The sequence below is a fragment of the Lissotriton helveticus genome, chromosome 8 (genome assembly GCF_964261635.1).
Source record: "Lissotriton helveticus chromosome 8, aLisHel1.1, whole genome shotgun sequence".
Lineage (NCBI taxonomy): Eukaryota > Metazoa > Chordata > Amphibia > Caudata > Salamandridae > Lissotriton > Lissotriton helveticus.
Genome location: NC_136069.1, coordinates 1,671,504,074 through 1,671,531,019, shown reverse-complemented (window position 1 = coordinate 1,671,531,019; position 26,946 = coordinate 1,671,504,074). Strand labels below are relative to the sequence as shown.

At 45.6% G+C, this 26,946-nt stretch overlaps 1 protein-coding gene across 7 annotated transcripts in view; it reads right to left on the bottom strand.

Annotated features, from left to right (window-relative positions):
• The window catches only part of LOC144773616 (transient receptor potential cation channel subfamily M member 2-like), a 4,189,411-nt gene that overhangs the window by 1,937,884 nt on the left and 2,224,581 nt on the right, over nucleotides 1-26,946 (bottom strand). For 6 of the 7 annotated variants that reach the window (XR_013600029.1, XR_013600030.1, XM_078658762.1 and 3 more), the window contains one exon: nucleotides 24,184-24,302. The exons of the other annotated variant lie outside the window; for it this stretch is intronic. Coding sequence is in view for 4 of the 6 variants with exons in the window: in XM_078658762.1 (XP_078514888.1) it covers nucleotides 24,184-24,302 (119 nt within the window). In the remaining 2 variants the exon portion in view is untranslated. The remainder of the gene's footprint in view (nucleotides 1-24,183; nucleotides 24,303-26,946) is intronic. 7 annotated transcript variants of the gene reach the window in all.

Sequence of the window (26,946 nt, the reverse complement as noted above, 5' to 3'; positions counted from 1 at the left end):
ACGGCATTAATTAAATTTCCTTTAGCTAGACGACACTGTTTGTTGTACCACGGTGTCTCTAATTCCAATTGCCTTCTTGTATTACCATTGCTATTACCACAAGTTTTGCTCAGGAGGGGGATTAGTGATTCTACTAGATGGGAGTGCATTTTAAGAACTTCATGGGATCCCATGGTCAAATTATCATATAAAGGGATAATCTCTGAGAAGGTATCATAAATGCCCACAAGTATATCTTGTTTTGCTAGGATGTGTGTCCATTTTATAGCTCTCCTGTTATTGGAAACCTCAACCTCTCCCACCTCCATATTTGATTCCTTTCCACCATCAGATTTTATGAACAGATGAGGTAGTAGCCCTAATTGTAGAAGGAAGTGATCACTTTCTGATCTGTTTATAATGGAGAAGGCCAGCAACAGATGCCACAAGTTAGTAGTGATCAGTACAAAATCAATCAATGATTTAGATGCTCCCTTACTGTATGTATAGTTTGCTGGCTTGTCTGGATCTAATCTACCATTACATGCCCTTAGATCATAAGAAACCGTCAATTCGTAAATCTGCATAACTGCCACTGAGCTTTTTACTTGTTTTACACTGTCTCGGGGGGATATATCAAGGGCCCTATCTTCATTTTCAAGTAAATTTTCGAGCCCCAACACAGGCTCGAATTGGCAGTTGAAATCCCCACCTATAATTATTTTGGAGTTTGGCTCTAACTTACTCAGGTGCGAACTTAATTGTTCCACAACCATTGACTCCTTTTTTTGGGGATTAGGTCTATTGTAGATATTTATCAAAAAAATATCCCCCATGTCCTTCGTAGTAATCTTTACCCCAAGCAAGTCTTTGGAAACAATATTCAACGGTGATACAATAACATCCAAACTTATTTTTATCCAAATTAACAACCCTCCTGAAGGTCTGCCTCTTACAGATGCAGTAGCCCCACAGTGAAACGCTTTGTATCCAAGTCTGTGCACCATATTAATTGCCCATGTTTCTTGAAGGAGCACGATGTCATGCTCTTCCAAGAAGGAGCTCCAGTTTCCATCACACAGATTTCTTGACAGCCCTGCAACGTTCCATGACAAGATTTTTAAATCACGTTTTAAGTTCTGCTGCACTGGATCACTGTGGCAGGTACTACATGTATCCAATGAACTTGGTATTTCCCTCTCATTAGGGTCGTCAGACAAATTGCTATTTGATGCCAAACCTTGCCGCTCTATATGTACCATTGGTGACCTGTTTTGACCTTGTGTAATACAAACATTCACTATATCCCTCCCACAATGGTCTTCGCAAAGGCTAACAGGCAAAGATCTAACCTGTGTAATCTTGGCTTTGTCAGATACAGGGGGCAATGCACAAGAATTTAGGCTAAATATTGCACAATGATTCTCTAGATGATTACTGAACAAGGGGAAAGAAGTTCCATAATATCCATATTTCCCTGTTCCTGTTTGTCAATTGCCCCACCATGACCAGTTTTTATCCACATCCCTGTTTTCCATATATTCTGGGTACATTCTATCAACAGGGGTCTGAGGATCAAAAAACGAATATCTATTATTCGTCAAGCATGGCCGAGACAGATCTCTAGTGTCTTGTGGCCGCTGCATGGGATAAAAATAGCTGAGGTCACAGGTACCAATTCCCATGTGGTAAATAAATAAATATTACCTCTCTTTTTGAATGCATAAATGAATAACAGATAGCTCAATAAATAAGAGTCAAGATTCGAGGTAGTAGGAGTTTTGCAGGTTTAATACAGTATAAGGACAGGGACAGGACAACCTGCACAGGAATAGGATGGCAAGCCCTGGCAGCGCTGCCGGGGTCAGGATCTGGAATGGCTAGCGTGGTATTTAATAACAGATACATGAGCATATATACATAACGCAAACACATAGCATTACATTGCAATAGGCGTAGCAGTGGGTGGAGCAATAGGCGTGACGCGTAGCAGTCGCGAAAGATAAGGGTGAAAAGAGGTGTAACAGGGCGTATACATAGACATGTGATGCAAACGTAACAGAATATGTCATGAATGGGGTGGAAACCATGGAGGGGGCTACCTAAGGAGCCGGGACCTCTAACCTGATGGTGCGCGCAAACTGGCAATGACGTGTTACTAGGAGAAGCTGGGGGCTATGAACTCTGTGCTAGGAGCAGAGACTGAAGTCTGGAGAGTCAGGGCGACATGTACCTAAGCAGTATCTAGTATCTGATGTTTAGAGAACATGTTGATGGAATCCAAAAGTTATCGGGGTAAAGGCGAACAGACTCTAAGACTGGAGCATGCATTATTCTACATGTAGTGCGTGATGAAGAATATTAAATGACCATTAAATGCAGTATATCTCTTACATGGAGACGTAGAGGCTAGACAATGACGGAAACTATTGATGCGATTCAGTAGCTTTAGGAATGCAGAGAAGGAGGGCTGTACTGATAACTCGAATCATAACATACTCTTGGCAGACTCAGAGGCAGAGCCAGGCTGAACCGGGCACTGCGAGGCAGGAAGTAAGTGAAGGGTCGAGGATACAGGTGGGGGCTGTATCGCTCCTCAGCGAGGCTTCAGGAGACAGGAGCTGAATCTGGTGTCCGGGCCCTTTTGAGGCCTAGAAACGGAGACTTTACAATGGAATAACGTGCACACTGAGAAACGTGGCAACGTAGCTTTACATAGGCCGGATATTCGTAGTATTCACGAGAACTGGAAACTGACATACTAAAGGTGGACACAACTATAATTGCGTCTTTAATCGAACATGGGGAATAACATATGCATATTAATCATGCACATATAACATATGATGGAGGACGCGTAGGGACACAGAACATGGCAAAATTTACTTTTCCACATTCCCTCCTTGTCACTACGTTTCCTTCAGGAAACATCAATATTCATGATACCATCTATTATTTCATACAGTATCATTTGCTCGTCTCGAATTTTCTTGGAACGGGTTTTAGAACGGGGCTTGGGACTAGGAATACAAGAGGTAGCACAGATGCCGCAAATCGCAGGGCCACATTGTATACAGAGGCAGCAGCTGAATATGATCGCTACTGCAATACCTAGAAAGGACAAGACTTTCCATCCCCAAGCGGAAATTATATTCCAGAACCAACCGGACCATGTCCAGGTGCCTGGATCTTGGTGTAACAGATGGGCAATTTTATGGAGTCTGGTTATAGCTGAATAAACAGACGGCGCGTTATTTGGAATGAAAATGCAGCAACTAGATCCGATGACTCTACAGGCCCCGCCCCTATCGGCCAATATGACGTCAAGGACGAGACGATTCTGGAGCACGACAATTCTCATAAAGGATTGTTCTTCGGTTAAATTACTTAGAGCAGAAGTAGTCTCAATTACTACTGCTTCAAGGGTTCTGGTTAACCTACGTATCAGTTTACTATTCACAACTGTACCTAAATAAGGAAAGACACCTTTATTGATATCTATATATTGTTCTAGAGTAGTTTCAGTATAATCGACAATCGGGAGGTTTCTCTTGTGTCTAGTATGTACTAGGTGGGAATTCCTATGGTAGTCGGGTGGGGCTAGAAAAACTGGTGGCAGTAGGAAGGCAATGTAACAGGTTCCCTCCCAATCGAGGGGCAGACGAACATATGCGGTCTGACCACAAATAAAATAAGAATGACGTGAAGCTTTGAAAATAGATTTCCCACTGTCACTATACTTGACAATAGTAGTACAATCACTATGTCCTACATGTACGGAACCATTATTTCGGACACATAATTCGCCTTTGACTGGTAGTACTGAAATTGCAGGTAAGTCTGGAGTAGTATCAGACTGAACATTCAGGACCATGAAATTCGAAGAATAATTACCTAAATTATACACTTCATTTTCTAGATCTAACCCGGTTCTGTGGGGGAGACCTTGCTTGTCTGGAAAACATGTACTGTTAAGAAAAGACATATCTGTTGAGGATGACGTTAACGTGGACCATGCTCCACACGAACCATTATGTGAAAAAGGATAAGGAAAGAGTGGCAGAACTCCCTTCGGTGTCTGAAAAGGGGGGAGTCGACCACACACCCAACAGTTAGTGGCATTGCTGGTCTGGTGTGAATAATGTAACATGCGGATAAAAGAATTATTTCGCATAGCGAGGCGGTAAGAGAGTTCATGAGGAGGCAGATCACTAAACGTGTGCTCCACCGTAACATTAGCAGACTTATTTACATGAGAAACTAGAAAATACAGGTAAAATGCATAACTGGTGCAGGAAATCATAATGCTGAGAAATAATATGAAACATAGAAAAACGATACATCGGATTGAGTTTTGACTAACTCTCTCACTATGGGGGTCTATTTTATACATGTCAGAAACAGTCTAACCGTTTCACCTAGGGGAGGACTTAGACAATCAAACTGGCTGACTTATTTTACTAGACCGGAGTTTCAACTTATACTCCTGCTGCGGAGTTTTCTCTAACAGGGAGGGTGCAGTATCATTGTTCTTTGCGGGACAGTCCTTAAGAATAGTACTTTGGCAGTCTTTAGAATCCTGGGAAATGTTCTTTGAGACTGGTTTCAGTCCATAAAACTTCTTTATATGTGAAAGATGCACCCAGCCTTTGCGTCCCTCCAACTTCACGGCTGTACGGGTGGCGAGGAGGACCTGTCGGGGCTCCTTCCAGCGAGGCTCTAGCGGACTTGAGCGGTCAAAATTTCGCACCAGGACCATGGATCCTGGAACGATTTCATGCGGTGCCACCTCGGTATTGTCTGGAAATACGGCGGCAACCTGTGAACGACAAGAGTTGAGGGCAGACATCAAGGAAGCTAGGTAATCTGTCAGCATATTACTTGAAACATCGCTAATACTTCGGGGTCTGGGTGTACCCCACATGTTAGGGGGGCGGCCGAAAACGACCTCATACGGGGACAGACCTGATCTGGAATGTGCGACCATGCGCATATAGAACAAAGCGACTGGCAGAGCTATTAGCCAGTCCACACCTTTCTCTTGACAAACCTTTGCAATTCGGATTTTCAGGGTCTGATTATGTCTCTCTACGAGACCTGCTGCTTCAGGGTGGCGTACACAATGGAACTTCCACTGGTACCCTAACAAAAGGGAAACATGCTTCATTAACTCTGAGGAGAATGGCTGGCCGTTATCAGAATATACGACCCTACGGAGTCCATAACGGGGGAAGAACTCACGAACCAACTGCTTGGCAGTGGTCGCGGCTGTGTAATCTGGGACTGGATATGCTTCTGTCCACCTGGACAAAGCGCATACAACTACAAGGACATACTTGAAACCTCGACATCGCTCCATCTGAATATAATCCATCTGGAGGACTTCAAAAGGGTGGTCAGGAGGTTGGAATCCACCTTGTTCCACCGGGACACTTTTACCTGGATTAAACTGACAACATATCATACAGGTACGGACTTTCTGCTTGGCTGCAGCTCGTAAATGCTTGTTGAACCAAAGGTTCTGGATACTGTCTAACATAGCTTTTTCTCCTAAATGTGCTGGACTATGTGCGGTATTGATAATGACTTGAACCATAGAGTCGGGGAGAAACCATGTGGCTTTTCCTTTCGTCACCCATCCTTGATCTGTCTGGACCCCTCCTTGTTCGGACCATTTCTTGATTTCTTCGGGAGTAGCATGTAACTGGATATCTATGACATCTTGAGTAGGGTCCTTAACTGTCATACATGTAGTCGGATCTGGAGTGTGTGTCATGTTAGCTGGAATGTCTGGAGTCTGAGCTGTAAGCTTGGCTGTGCGATCTGCTAGATCATTACCCTGGGAAATAATGTCAGTAACTTTCGTATGTGCTTTGCATTTCATGATAGCAATGGATGTCGGTAAATGTATTGCATCTAACAGAGCTTGAATAAGGAGACCATGCTGAATCTTGGTTCCATGAGAAGTCATGAAACCTCTCTCCTGCCAGAGCACTCCAAAGTCGTGTACGACTCCAAATGCGTAACGTGAATCGGTGTAAACATTAACTTTCAGGTTCTTGGCGTGTATGCAGGCTTGAGTCAGAGCAACTAGCTCTGCTGCTTGAGCAGACAGGGTGTCAATACGGTGTGTTTCAATAACTTCAGTGTCAGTAGTCACTGCATACGCGGCTACTAGTTCTCCTGTACTAGTTCTCATGCATGAACCATCCACATAAAGTGTCAGGTCGGGATCTGGTAATGGAATATCCGTCAGATCTTGTCTTGGCTTTGTCATGATGTTAACTACTTCCACACAATCGTGTGTGGCAGAATTCGAAGTAACTGACGGTAACAGTGTAGCAGGATTTAAAACGTTGCAGCGTCTGATTTCTATGTGTGGCTGGAACAGTGTCAATTCATAACCTGTTAAACGTGCAATTGTCAAGTGCTGGGTCTGTGTTCGATTTAAAAGAACTTCCACGGAGTGTGGGACTTGTACTGTCAGGGAGTGTCCTAATACTATGGAATCACTTTGTCTGATAGCAAGTGCTGTGGCTGCAACTGACTTGAGGCACGCAGGCAGAGCCTGGGCTACAGGATCTAATGTGCTCGAAAAATAAGCACAGGGCTTGTACTGTCCTGCTTGATCTTGTGTGAGGACAGATAATGCTGTACCTTCGCGTTCTGTGACGAAAAGTGTAAAAGGCTTACTGTAGTTTGGTGTAGCTAGAACTGGAGCTTGGCATAAAGCTTTCTTTAACTCATTGAAGCTAAGTGTATGTTCAGATGTCCAAGGGAGGACAGTCGACACGGCTGCCTCCTGTGTCGTTAACTGTATCAGTGGCTTGGCTAGAAATGCATACTGCGGAATCCATTGTCGGTAGTAAGAAGTAAGGCCGATAAAAGCACGTACCTCCTTCTGGGTCTTGGGCTGAGGAAGACTCGCTATTAACTGGATACGGTCAGGTGTCAACTGCCTACCCCTCTTGGACAGTAAGTGTCCTAAGTAGACGACTTGCTGGACACAGAATTGAAGCTTCGAAGGGGACACCTTGTGCCCCATTTCGGCTAGGAAATACAGAACTGTGAGGGATGCTCGCTCGCAAGCACGTTCAGAACGGGCTGTGATCAATAGATCATCGACATACTGGAGCAGGGCAGTGTCAGTTGGCATGTGAACATTATCAAGTTGTCTCTTAAGTGCTTGACTGTAAATACTAGGGCTTTCTGTGAAACCTTGAGGAGCTCGTGTGAACATATAGCTCCTTCCATTTAAACAGAATCCGAAAAGAAACTGGCTGTCTGGATGAATGGGAACACTGAAAAACGCGTTCTTGAGGTCGATTACAGTAAAGAACATGGCTTCGGAATCAATGGCTGTTAATAGGGAAGAGATATCTGGGACCACTGGGTACTGAGGAATAATACATTTATTAAGTTCTCGTAGGTCAATCACTAATCGATATACTGGGGGTGCATTTGGATCAGTACGTTTCATGACTGGAATGATCGGAGAATTGCATACATTGGAGTCAGTTTCTACAACCACTCCTTGAGCGATGAGCTCGTCAATAATTTTGGATAAGGCTGCTACAGCCTCAGGTGGCAATCTGTACTGTCTGATTCGTGGTAACACTACACCTGGCTTGAGAGTCACACGATGGGGTGTGATTTGCATGTAACCTACATCAGTTGGACCTTGCGCCCATAGATGCTGCGGGACATTGGACAATCTGGGATCAAAATCTCGTAATACATAGTGACCCTTGAAGTCACGTAGGAACAGACGTATTCCCTCTGGGGAACAGCATATAACTGCACCTAATTCTTTCAGTGTTTTAATGCCTAATAGATTTTCTGGACATGACTTAGTAAGTAACAGATCAGTAGTGCGGGACAATGGACCTACTTCTAGAGTAACTGGCTTTGATATTTCATTTACAATGGGTTTTCCTGAAAATCCAAGGGAAACATTTCTTGAGCCTGAGAGCGGAGCCCCTGGAACTTCGGCGTGACTTATAGTGGTCCTACTTGCCCCTGTATCAATCAAAAACTTTCTGTCTTTCCCTAATACTTGACTGTGAACATAGGGACCTTCTTGATCTACAGGTATCTCGATGAGAGGCAAGCCTACCTCCCTCTCTAGGCTGTTTCATGAATATGGCTGATACTCTGGATACTCAGACTGTGCATACTGGTACATCTGCTGTGTAACATGCTGTGTTGCAGCGATGGGCTGCGGTGCTGTAACTGTCTGTGGTGCATTCTGTGGCTGAGGAGTCTGTGAAACTTGTTCTTGTCTAGGCGGACGTGGTCTTTCTTTAGTCTTACCAGTAGCTATGTTGTGTTTCAGAACTGCACACTCGTTTATAAAATGACCTGGCTGTTTACAATAATTGCAGTTCCCTTTAACGGGAGCTGCAGGATGACTGGCTTGATTCGGACCCCTCTTCTGACTGTCTTGTGGAATAGATTGTGCAACTAGTACTTTCATTTTCGTGTCTTTCATACGCTTTCTCTCGTGTTCTTGTTCTTCCCTGATTCTATTCTGGTGGTATTGGAGCATCTGTAACATCTGGGACGGGGTATTAGCTTGCCAGGTACTTTCGACTTTCAAAACTCGATTTTTAATTGGTGGACTTGAATTCTCGACTAATTTAGTAACAAAAAGGTGAGGGTATGACTCACTACTTGTCTTGAGGCCACTGTTGATGCTAAAACATTTCTCAAATCTAGAATAAAAATCACTAATGTCTTCGTCTTGTTTCTGTTTACAGGCTGAGATTGCATCCCAGTCTTCCTTTTTCGTTGTTAACAATCTGGGTAAAACTTGAATCAATAATTCAGGTAATTCTTTACATTTCGCTCCAAGACCGGTACCTGGTACTCGTGCCTTGTCTTCAGCTTCTAGAACTGCCCAATCTATCTTTTTCTCTCCCACCTCCCATTCTTTTTCCTTGAGCTTTTCATACACCCCTGCGGGCAGCAGAACCTTTAACATTTTAATTATATCTGGATACGTGTATTCTCCCATACGGAGCATGTCTTTTAATTCTCGATGGAACCCTGCTGGATCTTTATCGTGACAGGGAATTAATTTTTTCATCTCTAAGAGTTCCATCTTTGTGATCGGGGTGTAAACAAACACTCGTTCTAGTTCGCCACCCGTTCCTCTAACTGGGTGGACTTCTCGTAACGGATTCTGTCTCTCCATGTAAAATGGTTTACTTTCTGGGGGTGAGACATGAACAAAATGCGGGTTCAAAAACGTTCTATATTTGTGACGCTGTTCTAGAATGACACTAATTAAATCGGTACCTAGACCTTTCCATCTATACTGGAGTAACTCGTTCAGGATATCATGTAACGGGCCTGGATCAGAGTGCTGACCCTCATACAATGTAATGAGGTGCTGGATCATATACATACCCGCCAGTCGTTGCTCGGCTGGGGGCATTTTCAGAAACATTTGTGCCACTATTTCGTCTGGAAAAGTGGTAGAATCAGTAGTCCATCGGACTGCTGATCGGGCTAGTTCTTGTTCATGCATAGTACTTAACTCACTGTAACCGATTCGTGATTTCAGAATGTGATCGGTACCTTGAAACACTTGTTCTAGAGAACCTTGTTCTGGTGCTGGATGATGGAAAGTTGACTTGTGTTCTAGGCGTAAATGGCGATCTGGAAATCTAGATTTTCCTACATACGCTATTCTGGCGGGATTCTCGTCGTCTACCTCTTCAGTATCAGAGTTACTTTCTTTCTCGCTTACTTGTGCTGCTTTACGCTGTTCGTGTAACTTTATTATTTCTTTACGGATTTTCTTGTACATACTTTCCATAGCACTGATGGTCTTGTGCTTACCCTCGGCTATATTATCACTCCACTTTGTCAGGGTTCTCATTTCGGCTTGATCTTTGGACGGGTAATCTTGTTCTCTTATTAAACAATTAATCAAAAACTTTAGTATCATGAGCTGGATCTCGGCTTTCCTTTGAGACATGACTTCGCCAATGCTTTCTGGATCATCCCCTGTACGGATGAAACGATATATTCTGTCTAGATCTTCTTTCATATTCGGTAGGGTGACTAGATACTCGGCCACCTTTCTTACGCGTAATGAATATAAAACCATATTATCCTCGCCTGGGACTGGATCATAGCCGCATTCATTAAGGGCTTTTCTTATTTCTGCTACAGACTGATATCTGGGCGTACGCTGTGACGCCTGAGCATGTAATTCGACTAACGTTAAACGCTTGTGTGGCGGCGGGGTCTGAGGAGGACCTCCTCCTGCGGCCCCTAAACTAGAATCGTCAACTGATACTCTTCGTACTAGGGTGGCGGGAAATTGAAATGCGGACTGAACTTGTGTGGCGGGCTGGACCTGGGGGACCGTAGCAGGTACTGCAAGGGGTACCCCGGTGTCTGGAGAAACGGGGAGTGCCTGATTTACAGGGACTGGCGGAGCGCGAACAGGATTTGCATATTCTGGGACTGTGTCGTCCAAATAGGACGAAATGAAAATATCAGCTGCGGTCGGTTTGTGACGTAGCTTGGTCGGAACTAATGGTGGCGGAAAGTTACTGGATGCCTCCGGGGTCGCTTTTGGCAGGCCCTCGGCAAGAAGAGGATACATACCCTTAATAAGAGCATGCCTCTGTCTGTCTGACTGTTCGGTTTTAACTCGTTCACCAATCTCGATTAATTCCCTTTCTTGGGCTCGTTCCAAGGATTCTCTACTTAATTCTGACTTTCTGATTTCTTTTTCGGTTCTTTTATGAGATTCTTTGCGCCATAACTCGATGGCATCTTTCTGTGACTGTCTGGCTTTCTTTTTCCATAATGCTTCTTCTACTCTCATGATGCACTCGGCATCCCATGTGCCTGACACAGGCCATCTATACTTTTCCTCTAACTCTTTGGTATACTCTACCCATAAATCTAGATATAATATGGCACTTATGCCATGCTTCTGATACATAAAATGACCTGGACTGTCCCTAGGCGGGACAGGAACTGCTGCTTCCAGCAGACCCTTTCTAGTTTTTAACTGACGTAACTTAGAAAACAAGGGCATGACTGAACTGTAACTGAGACACAATACGTAATTACACAATAAACACGATAATTACTTCACACTCATACCACAACATCAAAATACATGAAGAACATTTAGAATAACAGTTCGAACAGAATACAACCTGGAATACGGAACACAGAATACATGAATTTTCTCGAGAACAGAACTGACTAGAACAGAAACTAGATGCACTGCTGAAACAGTACGAAACTTACCGGTCTCATAAAGAGACACGTCAGGACCCGCATCCACCGAAGTGGACACTTCGTTTGTGGGTCTGTGTACCACCAACCCACGGACCAGAGTCAATTAAATTGACCCTGTCTAGATACTACCCCAGTAACGGTACTCACCGGGCAGCAAGAACGGAAGGCCTCGGACTGGACTGGACTGCTACGACGACGGACGACGAACTTCGGACTTCAGTTACGGGTGGACCTCCGGATACCTCGGACCTTGGACTCTCGGCTTGGGCTCTGGTCGGGACTCGCCGCGTTCCTCCACCGCCTCGTCTGGATGCTGGACCGCCTCCTCCGTCTCCTCCGTGGGCCTGAGGGATACTTGAAGCAGAAATATCTGCACGTGCACGGTATGGTTCCGTCACGGCTGCAGAGGGTCAGGGGGCCGGCGTGGCTTCACCGGCGCGTGGGGAAAGGGCAAGTCCCTGTTCGGGCGCCATTATGTGGTAAATAAATAAATAATACCTCTCTTTTTGAATGCATAAATGAATAACAGATAGCTCAATAAATAAGAGTCAAGATTCGAGGTAGTAGGAGTTTTGCAGGTTTAATACAGTATAAGGACAGGGACAGGACAACCTGCACAGGAATAGGATGGCAAGCCCTGGCAGCGCTGCCGGGGTCAGGATCTGGAATGGCTAGCGTGGTATTTAATAACAGATACATGAGCATATATACATAACGCAAACACATAGCATTACATTGCAATAGGCGTAGCAGTGGGTGGAGCAATAGGCGTGACGCGTAGCAGTCGCGAAAGATAAGGGTGAAAAGAGGTGTAACAGGGCGTATACATAGACATGTGATGCAAACGTAACAGAATATGTCATGAATGGGGTGGAAACCATGGAGGGGGCTACCTAAGGAGCCGGGACCTCTAACCTGATGGTGCGCGCAAACTGGCAATGACGTGTTACTAGGAGAAGCTGGGGGCTATGAACTCTGTGCTAGGAGCAGAGACTGAAGTCTGGAGAGTCAGGGCGACATGTACCTAAGCAGTATCTAGTATCTGATGTTTAGAGAACATGTTGATGGAATCCAAAAGTTATCGGGGTAAAGGCGAACAGACTCTAAGACTGGAGCATGCATTATTCTACATGTAGTGCGTGATGAAGAATATTAAATGACCATTAAATGCAGTATTTCTCTTACATGGAGACGTAGAGGCTAGACAATGACGGAAACTATTGATGCGATTCAGTAGCTTTAGGAATGCAGAGAAGGAGGGCTGTACTGATAACTCGAATCATAACATACTCTTGGCAGACTCAGAGGCAGAGCCAGGCTGAACCGGGCACTGCGAGGCAGGAAGTAAGTGAAGGGTCGAGGATACAGGTGGGGGCTGTATCGCTCCTCAGCGAGGCTTCAGGAGACAGGAGCTGAATCTGGTGTCCGGGCCCTTTTGAGGCCTAGAAACGGAGACTTTACAATGGAATAACGTGCACACTGAGAAACGTGGCAACGTAGCTTTACATAGGCCTGATATTCGTAGTATTCACGAGAACTGGAAACTGACATACTAAAGGTGGACACAACTATAATTGCGTCTTTAATCGAACATGGGGAATAACATATGCATATTAATCATGCACATATAACATATGATGGAGGACGCGTAGGGACACAGAACATGGCAAAATTTACTTTTCCACACCCAGGTGACCTCTTCGTTGATTCTGACCATACACAAGGTGGGCGACGGAGGGGTCTTTGAAGTTGACCAAGATACAATCCCCTGCTATGTCTTTTGGTCTAGTGCCCAACCAACTTACTCTTCGGACTTGGATAACCTGGCAATTAACAGAATGTGGCAAAGGTCTATTTTCTCTCAACCAATATAGGGTCTTGTTTTTCAGTTCATCATAAGACTCCCTTTTGTTGGTTTTCAAGGGAGGGACACCAGTAAGTACTACCACGTATGGTTGACACCCCGGAGGTAGGTGAGCGTTTGGGATCTTTTTAGGCACGGGTCTGTCTCTGTTGTGGTCAACTACCTGAGCATTATTGACCAAACCACCATTGATAGTGCAAGTTGTAGTTCCTATCACATCAGCTTGTTTTGACGATACAGGGACTTGAGAGATAGTGGTACTAGTCACCTGTTTTGCTTTGCGTGGCGCAGGTTTTGGGGGAACAACCAGTTGAGTTCCTTCATTGTTTGGCTGTGAGTTGGGAATCTCTACTTAACGTCCCCTCGATGCAGTGTTAATGCTATTCTGGTCTGACGCTTTATCTCTCCTAGGTGGTCCAATTTGTTGCGTTGAATTTGTAGCTATGGTACTCGGTTCCACCCTTGTGGTATCTGCTCCAATCTTGGAGTGTAATTTTACCAAAGTTTTTAGGGAAAAGAAGTTGTCCAATGAAGTTTGCTCGAATTTGTCCAGACGTTCCGATAGCCCTTTTAGTTTTTCATTTACTGGTAACAGCAAGGTTGTCATGAGCAATTGGATCTGGTCAAGTAAAGAATTTGCCACTGGTGGATCTTTTGGGCAATTTAGCAATTCGTTATCCAGCACCAGGCGTTGTTGATCGCTTACTTCTGGCCCAATATTCATAGTTTCTGGCTCTAGAGGTTTATAGAGCACGCCCCTATTCATATAGTTCCTGCGTATTCTCTTCAGAGTTTTTAGTCTGTAGGCTTTCCTCGGAGTAACCAATCTTTTCTTCTTTATTGCAACTCTACTTACTTTGTGAAGGGGAGAAGTTAAAGCTTGTTCTGCAGGCATTTCATGTACCAATATTGCGGGTAGGGACGATCGGTCGACTACTATGTTGTCTACGCAATTTATTGTATCAATATTACCCGCAATTCTGTTGATGGATGCATGATCAGAGATGATATCAAGCAGACCATTATCTTGCCGTGGATCGACAGCACAAGGTTGCACGTGCCTAGGAGTTGTAGAAAATAAAGGTTCTACAGGGATAACGTTCTTTGGAGATTTAGCCTGTGCCAATGTTCCTAGCGAAGAGCGTTTATGTTCCAAATATTCGCGTGATAGCCTGCGTTCTGCTAAAATGATTTCTTTTTCCACAACAGAAACGGCACGGGTTATAAAATTGTCCATTGTGCCTATCGTGGTCTTCCCCCCACGTCTAGAGGTTCTGCCTGAGCGCGTAGACATTGGGGAGTATGTAGACATATAAAGTATTATACGAGAAAATCAATATTGTATGATCCACAACAGCATGCCACTGTGTTACCTGAATTGTTAGAGGGGTGGCCCGTCCCGGCCCCTACTGGCCCCGGATGGCCACAGACGGCCTGCCCTTTGCCCGGGCTTCGCCCGGCGTCCCGCCTGCGTCCCGCAGGGCGGACTCTGTCCTGATGTTATAGGATGGGCAGTGGTGGGCGGGGCACGCAGGGGGGCGCTGACCGGATGTTACGTGGTCAAGCAGGGACTCCTGGGATAGTGAGTCCCTGCCGCGCTACCCCTGCAGCCTCCACAGGTGTTCCTCCCTCTCGGCAACCAGGCAGGAGAAAACAGCGTTGGTGGGTCCTCCCACGAAGCGGCTCCCGCGAAGCGGGAGCGGCGAGCAGCTGACGGCGAAAGGGAGCAGGTTAGCAGGTTAGCACAAACACTCCCTCGGCGTCTCAGTGTTCAGTATAGGGGTCACGCAGGGCAGGCGCTTCAGCTTCCTTTTTACCGGTCTGCCGGTGGTGGGCGGGGCACGCAGGGGGGTGCTGACCGGATGTTACGTGGTCAAGCAGGGACTCCTGGGATAGTGAGTCCCTGCCGCGCTACCCCTGCAGCCTCCACAGGTGTTCCTCCCTCTCGGCAACCAGGCAGGAGAAAACAGCTTTGGTGGGTCCTCCCACGAAGCGGCTCCCGCGAAGCGGGAGCGGCGAGCAGCTGATGGCGAAAGGGAACAGGTTAGCAGGTTAGCACAAACACTCCCTCGGCGTCTCAGTGTTCAGTATAGGGGTCACCAACTATGTCTAATATATCAAAACTCTATTAATTTTTGAATTAGCATGTTTACCTTTTTACAAGAATCATGTCTATATTGATTTGTAACGCACAAGCAGTGTAAAACTGCATGAGAATAGCTTTGATTGGTTGTGGTGTTTTATAAAATAAATGTTGACACTACTAAAAAATGTGATAATGCTAAATATTTGCTGTTGACACTGAATAAGTGCCTAAATGATGACCGTACCAGCTTTTTCCAGATTGTTCTCCCTTAAATAGGTAAACAATACCTCTTACTGACATGGAGAAAATGTAAATTAAAATGCTTCATCTAGTTTTTCTATTGCTCATATGCATATGAGATGAATTGTATGTACATCATTTGTAAATTGATCGTAACTTCCTAAATGTAAATATTTTATGTTCTGTATTTTTATATAGCCCTGAAGAAGTCCGGTCACGGACGAAACGCGTTGGCTATTGTTTTTTAATCATCATTTGTGAATAAAAGTATCTTTTCTGATGAAGAAAACCTGACTTATGAATTCTTGGGAGAACATCGATAAGAACAATTGAATTTTATCAATATATACTTCTGAAATTGCATTGACTTTGTAGTTACATTTGAAGAGTGCGGGTCGTTTTTGTGCAAATTTGTTCGGTAAGCCAAGCTATTTGGCTCTCCAATATTGGGATTCAGGGGATTGTGTCCCAGATCACCAGCACCTGTACCTTTTTCTACTTATATGGACTTTCTTAACAGTGCGGGCGCAGTAGCCTCAATTCCCCTCTTTGTAGTTTGATTACCATGTTTTTAGTGAAACTCAGGCAGAGCAGTAACCACCCCACTGCAGGACTGCAGGACTGCATGGCTGCATGGCTGCATGACTGCATGACTGCATGACTGCATGACTGCAGGATAGATCTGGTCGATGGGGCTACCACCTCAGCCTTTCGTGTGTATGCATTATTGGTACCAGTGACAAAGTATCTGAAAGACTATTTGGATCACTATTTGAAGATAGGTTTCATCAGGCCTTCCCGATCACCTGCAGCTTCTCCTTTGTTTTTTATAACAAAAGCGAATTGGGATTTGAGGGCGTGTGTGGACTATCGCACGCTCAATAAGCACACCATAAGCAATAGATACCCTTTGCCTCTTATATCTGTGTTATTAGATCAGGTGAGGGATGCCAATATTTAAACTATTTACAACAAGGGGTGGTGATGGACAGAGTCTCTGAATTAAGCAGAATACTCTCACCCAGTCAAGAGATCAGGGCTAAATCCAACACCGTTTTTTAGCTCATTGCACCATCCCAGTTTCAGAACCTGGCTGTATGCAAATTAGTCTGTCCCTGGCCCAGTGCATCATGGGAACAGGGCAGACCAGACTACAAAAGCCAATTCTTACACTCGGAAGGAAACAAGCTTCCGGGGACCGGTTTCTGGCATTTCAGCCGTCTTCGGCCCGGCTTGCTTGAATCCTGATGGTGCAATGAGCAAGGGACTCACATCTGAGTATACCCTTCCACGCTTAGGGTGGACAAAAATATTTACAACAAGGGGTGGTGATGGACAGAGTCTCTGAATTAAGCAGAATACTCTCACCCAGTCAAGAGATCAGGGCTAAATCCAACACCGTTTTTTAGCTCATTGCACCATCCCAGTTTCAGAACCTGGCTGTATGCAAATTAGTCTGTCCCTGGCCCAGTGCATCATGGGAACAGGGCAGACCAGACTACAAAAGCCAATTCTTACACTGGGAAGGAAACAAGCTTCCGGGGACCGGTTTCTGGCATTTCAGCCGTCTTCGGCCCGGCTTGCTTGAATCCTGATGGTGCAATGAGCAAGGGACTCACATCTGAGTATACCCTTCCACGCTTAGGGTGGACCCGGAAGCTTGTTTCCTTTTCAGTGAAGAATTGGCTTGGTAGTTTGGTCTGCCCTGTTCCCATGATGCACTGGGCCAGGGACAGACTAATTTGCATATAGCCAGGTTCTGAACTGGGATGGTGCAGTGAGCTAAAAAACGGTGATGGATCAAGCCCTGATCTGTTGACTGGGTAGGAGTGTTCTGATTAACTCAGATACTCTGTCCATCACCACCCCCTTTTTGAAATTATTTTGGCCACCATGAGTGTGGAAGGGTATGCTCAGACATGAGTCCCTTGCTCACTGCACCATCAGGATTCAAGCAAGCCGGGCCGCCCGGAAGCTTGTTTCCTTTTCAGTGAAGAATTGGCTTGGTAGTTTGGTCTGCCCTGTTCCCATGATGCACTGGGCCAGGGACAGACTAATTTGCATATAGCCAGGTTCTGAACTGGGATGGTGCAGTGAGCTAAAAAACGGTGATGGATCAAGCCCTGATCTGTTGACTGGGTAGGAGTGTTCTGATTAACTCAGATACTCTGTCCATCACCACCCCCTTTTTTAAATTATTTTGGCCACCATGAGTAAATGTAAATGTAAATGTAGTTGAGCTTATATAGCGCACAGCTACCCGCAGTGGGTGTCCCGGCGCTTGCTTAGGGAACCCTTCCTGGTATTCCCCTGTGAGATAGCAGGGTATCCACAAGGTGAAAGTCAGGCATCCCGCCGCGAGGGGCCGTTGTGGAGATTAAGCAAGCTATTGCCCAGAGTCGCAGAGTGTGAACCCGTGAGTCGAGGAGGCACCGGGGCGAGAATTATCGAGTCCGTGGAATTTTTAGCCCAAGACCCCGCCGAGGTGGGGAATTGAACCCTGGTCCAGGACCGATCTCAGCTTCCGGGTCTGCTGCCTCTAACCCCTGAGCCACACTTCTCCACAAGGGTATGCTCAGACATGAGTCCCTTGCTCACTGCACCATCAGGATTCAAGCAAGCCGGGCCGCCCGGAAGCTTGTTTCCTTTTCAGTGAAGAATTGGCTTGGTAGTTTGGTCTGCCCTGTTCCCATGATGCACTGGGCCAGGGACAGACTAATTTGCATATAGCCAGGTTCTGAACTGGGATGGTGCAGTGAGCTAAAAAACGGTGATGGATCAAGCCCTGATCTGTTGACTGGGTAGGAGTGTTCTGATTAACTCAGATACTCTGTCCATCACCACCCCCTTTTTGAAATTATTTTGGCCACCATGAGTGTGGAAGGGTATGCTCAGACATGAGTCCCTTGCTCACTGCACCATCAGGATTCAAGCAAGCTGGGCCGAAGACGGCTGTAATGCCAGAAACCCCCGGAAGCTTGTTTCCTTTTCAGTGAAGAATTGGCTTGGTAGTTTGGTCTGCCCTGTTCCCATGATGCACTGGGCCAGGGACAGACTAATTTGCATATAGCCAGGTTCTGAACTGGGATGGTGCAGTGAGCTAAAAAACGGTGATGGATCAAGCCCTGATCTGTTGACTGGGTAGGAGTGTTCTGATTAACTCAGATACTCTGTCCATCACCACCCCCGTTTTGAAATTATTTTGGCCACCATGAGTGTGGAAGGGTATGCTCAGACATGAGTCCCTTGCTCACTGCACCATCAGGATTCAAGCAAGCCGGGCCGAAGACGGCTGTAATGCCAGAAACCGACCCGGAAGCTTGTTTCCTTTTCAGTGAAGAATTGGCTTGGTAGTTTGGTCTGCCCTGTTCCCATGATGCACTGGGCCAGGGACAGACTAATTTGCATATAGCCAGGTTCTGAACTGGGATGGTGCAGTGAGCTAAAAAACGGTGATGGATCAAGCCCTGTTCTGTTGACTGGGTAGGAGTGTTCTGATTAACTCAGATACTCTGTCCATCACCACCCCCTTTTTGAAAATATTTAAACTAGGCTAGATCTAAGGGGAGCGTATCATTTGGTTAGTGTTCGTGAAGGGGACGAATGGAAGACAGCCTTCAAGACACGTTACGGGTTATATGAATATATGGTGATGCTGTTTGGCCTTTGTAAAGCCCCGGGGGCATTCTAATATTTCTTGAACAATGTCTTGAAGGAGTATGTGGAACTGTGTGTGGTGGTATATTTATCGCTGACATCCTTATTTATTCTGAGGAAGTCGAGTTACATACAAAACAGGTTAAAAATGTGTTACAGAAACTGCGAGATCACAGTCTTTTTTGCAAACTGAGCAAATGTGAGTTTGGTGTGACTGAGGTAGAATTTTTGGGAGTCATGCTTTGCCCACCAGGTTTACATATGGCTGAGCGAAAGGTACAGGCAGTACGGTCATGGCCCACTCCCAAGAGTGTGAGAGATGTTCAGTGTTTTCTGGGTTTTGTGAATCACCATCGCAGATTCATCCTCCGTTTTTCCCAGATAACTGTTCCTCTGTCACGTTTACTCAGGAAAGGAGTAACTTTCCATTGGTCCAGTGAAGCGGAGGTAGCTTTTGAGTATCTCAAACAAGCTTTCACTTCTGCTCCAGTGCTTGCTCATCCTAAACCAGAGTTTCCTTTTGTGGTTGAGGCAGACGCTTCGGATGAAGCCAATGGAGCTGTTCTATCACAAAGAGACCAGACCACTGATCAACTCCATCCTGTGGCCTGTCTGTCAAAGAAACTGAGTGTAGCAGAAAGAAACTACACAATTGCTGTGAAGGAGCTACCAGCAATCAAGAAAGCCTTTTAAGAATGGAAACAGTATCTGTGGGGGGCTGTTTTCCTGGTTACTGTATATTCAGACCATAGGAATCTTCAGTATATGGAAACTGCTCGACATCTCACTCAGCGGCAAATGAGGTAGATGCTATTTTTTGCCGAATAAGATTTTGTGATTACATACAGGCCTGGGGTTGACAACCGGAAGGCAGACTCTCTTTCCAGACATACGGTTATGGATGACTCGAGTGTCAAATCAGATCTGGAGGCTATTGTGGTACCATCAAAGGTGATTTGTGTGGTAGATGCTGAAAATTTCTAGGACAGTGTCAAATACTCAAAAAACAAGGCAGGGTGGGTGACTTGGGCTGCAAAGGAATGTGGACTCACCGTGAAACAGGGGCTTCAGTTTGTTAACAACAAATTGTTTTTGCCCACATCTGGTCTGCAGAATAGAGCGTTCTCTTGGTGTCATGAGTCCCGAGTAGCAGGTCATCCAAGAATACATAAAACCCTCCAGTTAATACAATGACATTTCTGGTGGAAAACTGTGAAATCAGATGTCTCCTTTTGGGTAGCTCAGTGTGAGGTCTGTGCCATAGCCAAGAATGAAACAAGCAGGAAAAAAGGGAAGTTGATGACTATGCCAACTCCTAAGAGACCTTGGCAGAACATTAGTTTGGACTTTGTGACAGGGCTACCGCCTGACCAAGGAAAACCAGCGATATTGGTGGTCATAGATAGTCTCAACAAGTTGGGTCACTTTATTCCCTGTACAAATCTCCCCACTGCAGGTCAAACTGCACAACTGTTGTTGAGTAATGTCATTCGTCTCCATGGAGTGCCTGAAGTAATTGTATTGGACAGAGGTTCACAGTTCATAGCCAGGTTTTGGAAAATATGGTGTCAAGCACTTCATATCACTTCTACGCATTCTACAAGTTTTCACCCACAAACAGATGGGCAAACCGAAAGACTAAATCAAACCCTAAAGAAATATCTTCATTGCTACGCCGGGGAGGCCCAGGATTCATGGGTGTCCATGCTATGGATGGCGGAAGTGGCGTACAACAACGCTTGGCATAGTTCTTTGGGAGTGTCACCTTTCTGCGCTACTTATGGTTTCGATGCAAGAATCCTTCACATTCATATCCCGGGGGAGGTGGCAAATCAGCCAACTGTCATGGGGCAGATGAGATACCTGCACTCGGTATATCAGAAGGTCAGGTCACATCTGATCAAGGTCAAGCAGGAATGCAAGAGGTGGGAAGACCGACACAGGAAGGATGGTCCGGATTACCAGGTAGGAGACAGGGTATGGCTCTCCACCAAGAACATCCATTTTAAGCTACGAAGTGTGTTTCATCCTAGGTTCATCAGTCCATATGTCATCCAGAAAAAGATAAACCTGGTGGTGTATAAACTAAAGCTGAGAGATGTCATGATGTGCATGCCCCTGTCGCAGTACGCTCCTTTCATCGCAGATTCCCTGCAAAGCCTGGCACTAGGAGGCGCTAGGAGGGGGGACCAACTGTCAGGTTTGACATAGCGGCGCCTGCCTCACATAGAAGGGAACTCCAACTCCCATGATCCTAGCTGGGAGGAAGTACTTAGGTGAACTAACGCAATGATCGGTGTGCGTAATTCGTTCATTTTGTGGTTCTCCGCTTCAGCATCGGAAGCTCAGCCTTCCGTTTGGATTTGCTAGCCTTCCTGGAGTATTCTGTTCCCGTCTATGGGAGTGTTGGAGTGCAGCAGGAGTCCTACGACTTTGAGGAAGGTAGGATTCATTTCCTTGCTTCAAAGCGTGTTTGACATTTGGCTTTAGCTTCTTGAAGTGAAGCGGAGCACAGTGGTGGTCGCAACCACGCGTTGCAGTGTGCACTTCTATATTAAGCACTGGACTAGGTATAAGAAGCGGAGCGCGTTGGTGGTCGCAACCACGCGTTGCTGTGTTCTTTCTGATACTTGGGAAAGAGAAAGGAGATAACATGTTGGTGACAAGAACCACATGTTAGCATATTTCTTTTTTAGTTGCATTTCTTTTCTTTAATCATTTAAGACATCGGGCATTGCGGTGTGTGTAATTCGCACTGCAGACTGGATAACAATGGGGAAAGGTTAATCCTTCTGGGACAAAGTTATACAGAAAACCTATTATTGAATAAGGCCTGCAGGATGTCATATGGTATGTGTGTGGTTATAAACAAACTTGGTTGTTTGAGAATGGCTATGTGATGTATGCTCATGTGTACTCTTTATTCTTCTAGGTTACTTATATGATCAGTGATCGTTTGTGGAAGCGTATCTTATTGATGCCAGTGTTCAGTTCTACATCTGGGATACTGGAGTTTTAGTGAGATCACACGAGAGTAGCCATTGAATTCCATGCACTGTTTATATTATTGTCTTTTGTTATTTCAGGTTTCCTTCCCTGCTGTTCCTTTCCTTTCCCTCGCCTGATGGTTTGAATACTCTGTGCATCTTACTCAGGGTGTTGGTAACGTCAAGAGGTGGACCCTTACTTGCGGAAACCGGATTATGCGGAGCATATCCTGACAATTCCAGTTTAAACCCAGCGATGTGCAAATCAGTCTTGACCCTGCTCCCCATTGGAACAGTCAAGCCCGAAGTGGCAGGCCAAGTCCTCCTTGGACCAAAAACTAGCATCCTGGGACCGGTTTCAGGGTACCACCCCCTCATCAACCAGGCCATTTTGACTTCATTGGCATGCAGAGCACGGGACCTACGTTTGGGTATACCTGTCCAACTCAGGGTGACAAATGCAAACAGAACAATTGATGAACAGAATGCTGAACAAGATAAAACATCCACCACAGTGCAGAGATCTGGGCCTACCTCCATTGTTTTTTTTCTCCCCATGCCATTCCAGGTAAAACCCAGCCATGTACAAATCAGTCTTGACTCTGCTCCCCATAGGAACAGACCAGCCCGAACTGCCAGGCCAGGTGCTCCCCAGATGACAAACAAGCATCTTGGGACCGGTTTCTGAGTATCACCCCTCATCGGCCAGGCTAGCTTGACTCTAGTGGCATGGAGAGCACGGGACCCACGTCTGGGCATACCCGTCCCATTTGGGGTGACAAATACAAAAATAATAATTGATGGATGGGATGCTGAACAATGTCAAACGTTCACCCAGTACAGAGATCTGGGCCTTAATCCATAGTTTTTTTTTCTCCCAATGCCATTCCAGTTTATATCCAGCCATATACAAATCAGTCTTGACTCTGCTCCCATGGCAACAGTCTAGCCCAACCTGTCAGGCCAGGTCCTCCCTGGACCAAAAACTAGCATAATGGGACCAGTTTCGGGGTATCACTCGTCATCAGCCAGTCTAGCTTGAAATCGGTCCCAGGATGCTAATTTCTGGTGCAGGGAGGACCTGGCTTGGCAGTTAAGACTGGACTGTTCCCATGAGGAGCAGGGTCAAGACTGATTTGTATTTGGATGGGTCTAAACTGCGGAAGCATGGTGAGAAAAAGAACAATGGATTTAACCCAGAACTCTTGACTAGGGATGAATGTTTGATTTGTTCCATATTCCGTCCAACATTTCTGTGTCTTTTGTTTTCTAGCCCTAAGTGCTCCAAGTATGCCCAGATGTGGGTCTCAGGCTCACTTTGCCACTGCATTCAAACAAGCCTGGCTGATGAGGGGTAATACCCCAAAACTGGTCCTAGGATTCTTGTTTCTGATCCAAGGAGAACCTGGATTGGCAGTTCTGACTGGACTGATCCCATGAGGAGCAGGGTTAAGACTGATTTGCGTATAAACTGGGGCGGCATGGTGAGCAAAAGAATAATGGATTTAACCCAGATTTCTTGACTTGGAGTATAAGTTTAATTTGTTCTGCGTTCCATACATGATTTGTGTGTCTATTGCTTTTTCGCCCTAAGTGCTCTGTGTATGCCCAGACTTGGGTCCCAGACTCAGTGTGCCACTGGATTCAATATAGCCTGGCGGATGAGGTGTGATACCCAGAAACTGGTCCCTGGATGCTTGTTTCTGGTGCAAAGAGGACCTGGCTTGGCAGTTCGGGATGGACTGTTCCCACGAGGAGAAGGGTCAAGACTAATTTGCATATGGCTCTAAACCGTGGTGGTGTTGTGTACAAAAGAATGATGGATTTAACCCAGATCTCTTGACTGGGGGTGAATGTTTGATTTGGTCCACATTTCGTTCATTAGTTGTGTGTCATTTGCTTTTAGTTTACCAGTGGCAGAAAGTGGTATAGGCTGCTTTAAAGTGTCACGTTGTTGACACTGCAAGGCATTGTCAAGCATCTTGGTTACTCTGGAAATCACTCCGGTGCACTGGACAGGTTGTGGACCATGCTATATAAGACACTTCTAAATAAAATAAATGTACTGTCTAGGTCAGGGAAGCAACAATGAAACCAACCTGCAGACTGCGCCGACTGTGAAGAGACTAATTGCCACAACATCCACCTGGTTCCAGAAGTTGGTGATGTATATTCTGCCTTTAGTCAAAAATTTCAGATGTTTATGGTCGTTGAGGAGCTACCAAAAACAAACATATTCTGTTTTAATGCTTCTATAAGTTTGATCTTTGGAATAGTTTGCATCTATGTAATATCAGTCTTTCTTCAATACTGTAAAGCGCTCTGACATCCCTGTGGTATGCTAATTAAGTCTGTATGACAGAACCGCACATGCATTTACTCCACATGCATTTACAACAAAGTCACTACCTGACTGCAACATTGCCATTTGTTACTTTAGCATGCAAGCCATAACAACGACTTGCTTTAGGGGGCGCTGGAGTTTGAAATAGTATCAAATACTATTCCAACTCAAGCTTGCGCAACAGTAGGGAAGGTGTTGGACTTAAAAATCCAACACCAGTCCAACAATGTGCCCCCTCAGCAAGTCGCTGTAACAACTTGCGTGGTAGAGTAACATATGGTAACGTTGCAGTCAGGGTAATGACTTTGCTGCAAAGGTAGGTCATTGTAAAGACTGAAGAGACATTTACCACTAATTAATAAATAACATTCTGCTCAACAATATCAAGAGAACATTGCTAAGCATCACAAACCCTTGAACCAATTACATGACGAAGAAAGAGGCGCTGTACTGGCCTCTGCTCCTTTCCCAATTTATAGGTGAACCTCCTCCTGCGTAAGGACTCATGGCCAGCAAGGTGAGACACTGACCTACCTCAGCACTGCTATCACCATCACCAAGATCCAACCCTAAGCAGATGGCTCAGAATCTAAAGGAATCTGCAACACTCGGTATGACACCCAACAGTACAGTTTGGAACTATGTGAACTAAATGTATGTTGTGAAAAATCAATTTTCCTAACGCCAAATTGAATTCTAACATAGACCTTACTTCTGGTGCCACCCGCTACACTGACCCCTTTAGAAAGGGGCTATAATCATGCTCAAAATATGTAATACGAATAACCATGGATCACTGAGGGATGTTTTTGTACTGCAGATTTGGGCCTCATATGATACTTATTTCAAAGAGCACGGAAGAAGAAACTGTTACTTACCTGTAATCCTTGTGCTCCTCCATTGGAATCTTCATTATAGTCAAATGCACTAAACTGTGCCACCACCAAGCAGGATACCAGAGCACTTTTACAAAATACGTGCAAACTTTTCTTTTGAAAAGACAATACAAAACAAGGTATTTTTGACAATTGACAATTAGTCTTAAAATTAGGATTTTTCTCAGTTAAGTAGTAGTAAAGTTAGGAATCCTAACTTTAGGACTCCTAAATGCCTTCTGTGGGGGAACAACCATTACAACGCAGGTTTTACCACGCTTTGCTTTTACATCGCATGTATTTCAACGCATGTGATGTTACAACGCGTGGTAAAACCACGCATACCATTACTTCGCATATACCATTACATCGCATGCGCTTTTACAACGCATGCGATGTAATGTGTAATGGCGGCAGGGGCGGCTATTCACAACGACGTGAACTCAGCAGGAAGGAGGAAGCAGGATCCGTAGGCGACGTTGGAGAGGAGACAGGTAAGGGGTTTTGCGCATGGGGGGGGGGTTTCTTATGTAGGGTTTAGGGCAGTTTTATAGTAGTGTGGTAATGTTTGTTTGTGTTTTTTTAAAACGTTTTAGTGTGTGTTGTGGTGTTGTGTTTATTTAGTGTAGTGTATTAGGGAGGGTAGTGTAGTGTTTATGTAGTGTAGTGATTTAGGTTTTAGGGTAGTGTAGTGTTGTAGTGTATGTTTATTGTAGTGTTTTAGGGTTTAGGGTAGTGTAGGGGTGGGAGTGGTGTGGGTAGCGTAGTAGTGTTTTAGGGTTTAGGGTAGTGTAGCTCTCCGCCTCGCCATGCCTGATTCAAAGATGGCGGATCACCCGGACCTTCCGGACCAGTGAAAACGGCAACAACCAACCTGCAGGGCTCGTAGTCAGAGGCATAGGTGAGTCACGCCAGCGTTGACCTCCGGCGACCCGACTCCTGCCTCCGACTCACCCCTAAGCGGCCCCCACACAATAAGCAGAGCCCCCAACTCCCTTCCTCACCCCTGCCTGTCCTACAAAGTGCGGCCAAACAGGGTCATCCTAACCAGCCTCTCCAGGAGTCCACCGTGAACGGGAAAAAGCGAGCTTCACCCACCAGCAAGCCCCAGTGACTGCCCTTACCACAACACTCACCCCGAGCCGCCCTCACCCGGGCAATGAGCCCCACCTGACTTCAAAATGGCGGCCTCAAGCTATCTCAGGCCACTCTCTCTCTGAAATAACGAGACAATATCGTGCCCCCTCCTGCTCACGAGTCCTCCTCCTGCTTCAGATCTTTCTTCCTCCAGCTGCTCCTGCTCCAAACCGGAAACAATCAAGGAACGCTGCAAACCGCGTGACCCAAAAAATAAATAAATAAATAAATTTAAAAAATTGGCTGTTAGCAATCACGTCTCCATCTAAGGCTGCCAGCCTCAACCTTTCCTTGAAGCTCCCCTGAATCAAGGCAAATTGCGCCGGACCACTCCCAGAGACCACCTATTGGTCCCTGCCAGTTTGCATTAGGCATTCACTCTCTGTCCTGAAGCCCTCCTCTACTCTCTCCCCTCCTACCTGACCGCACCAGGACAGCACAACCCAAGACTGTACATCTGTAGATTTTTTCTGCCACCGTGCGCCTAGAAAAGCTCCCCAAAGCTT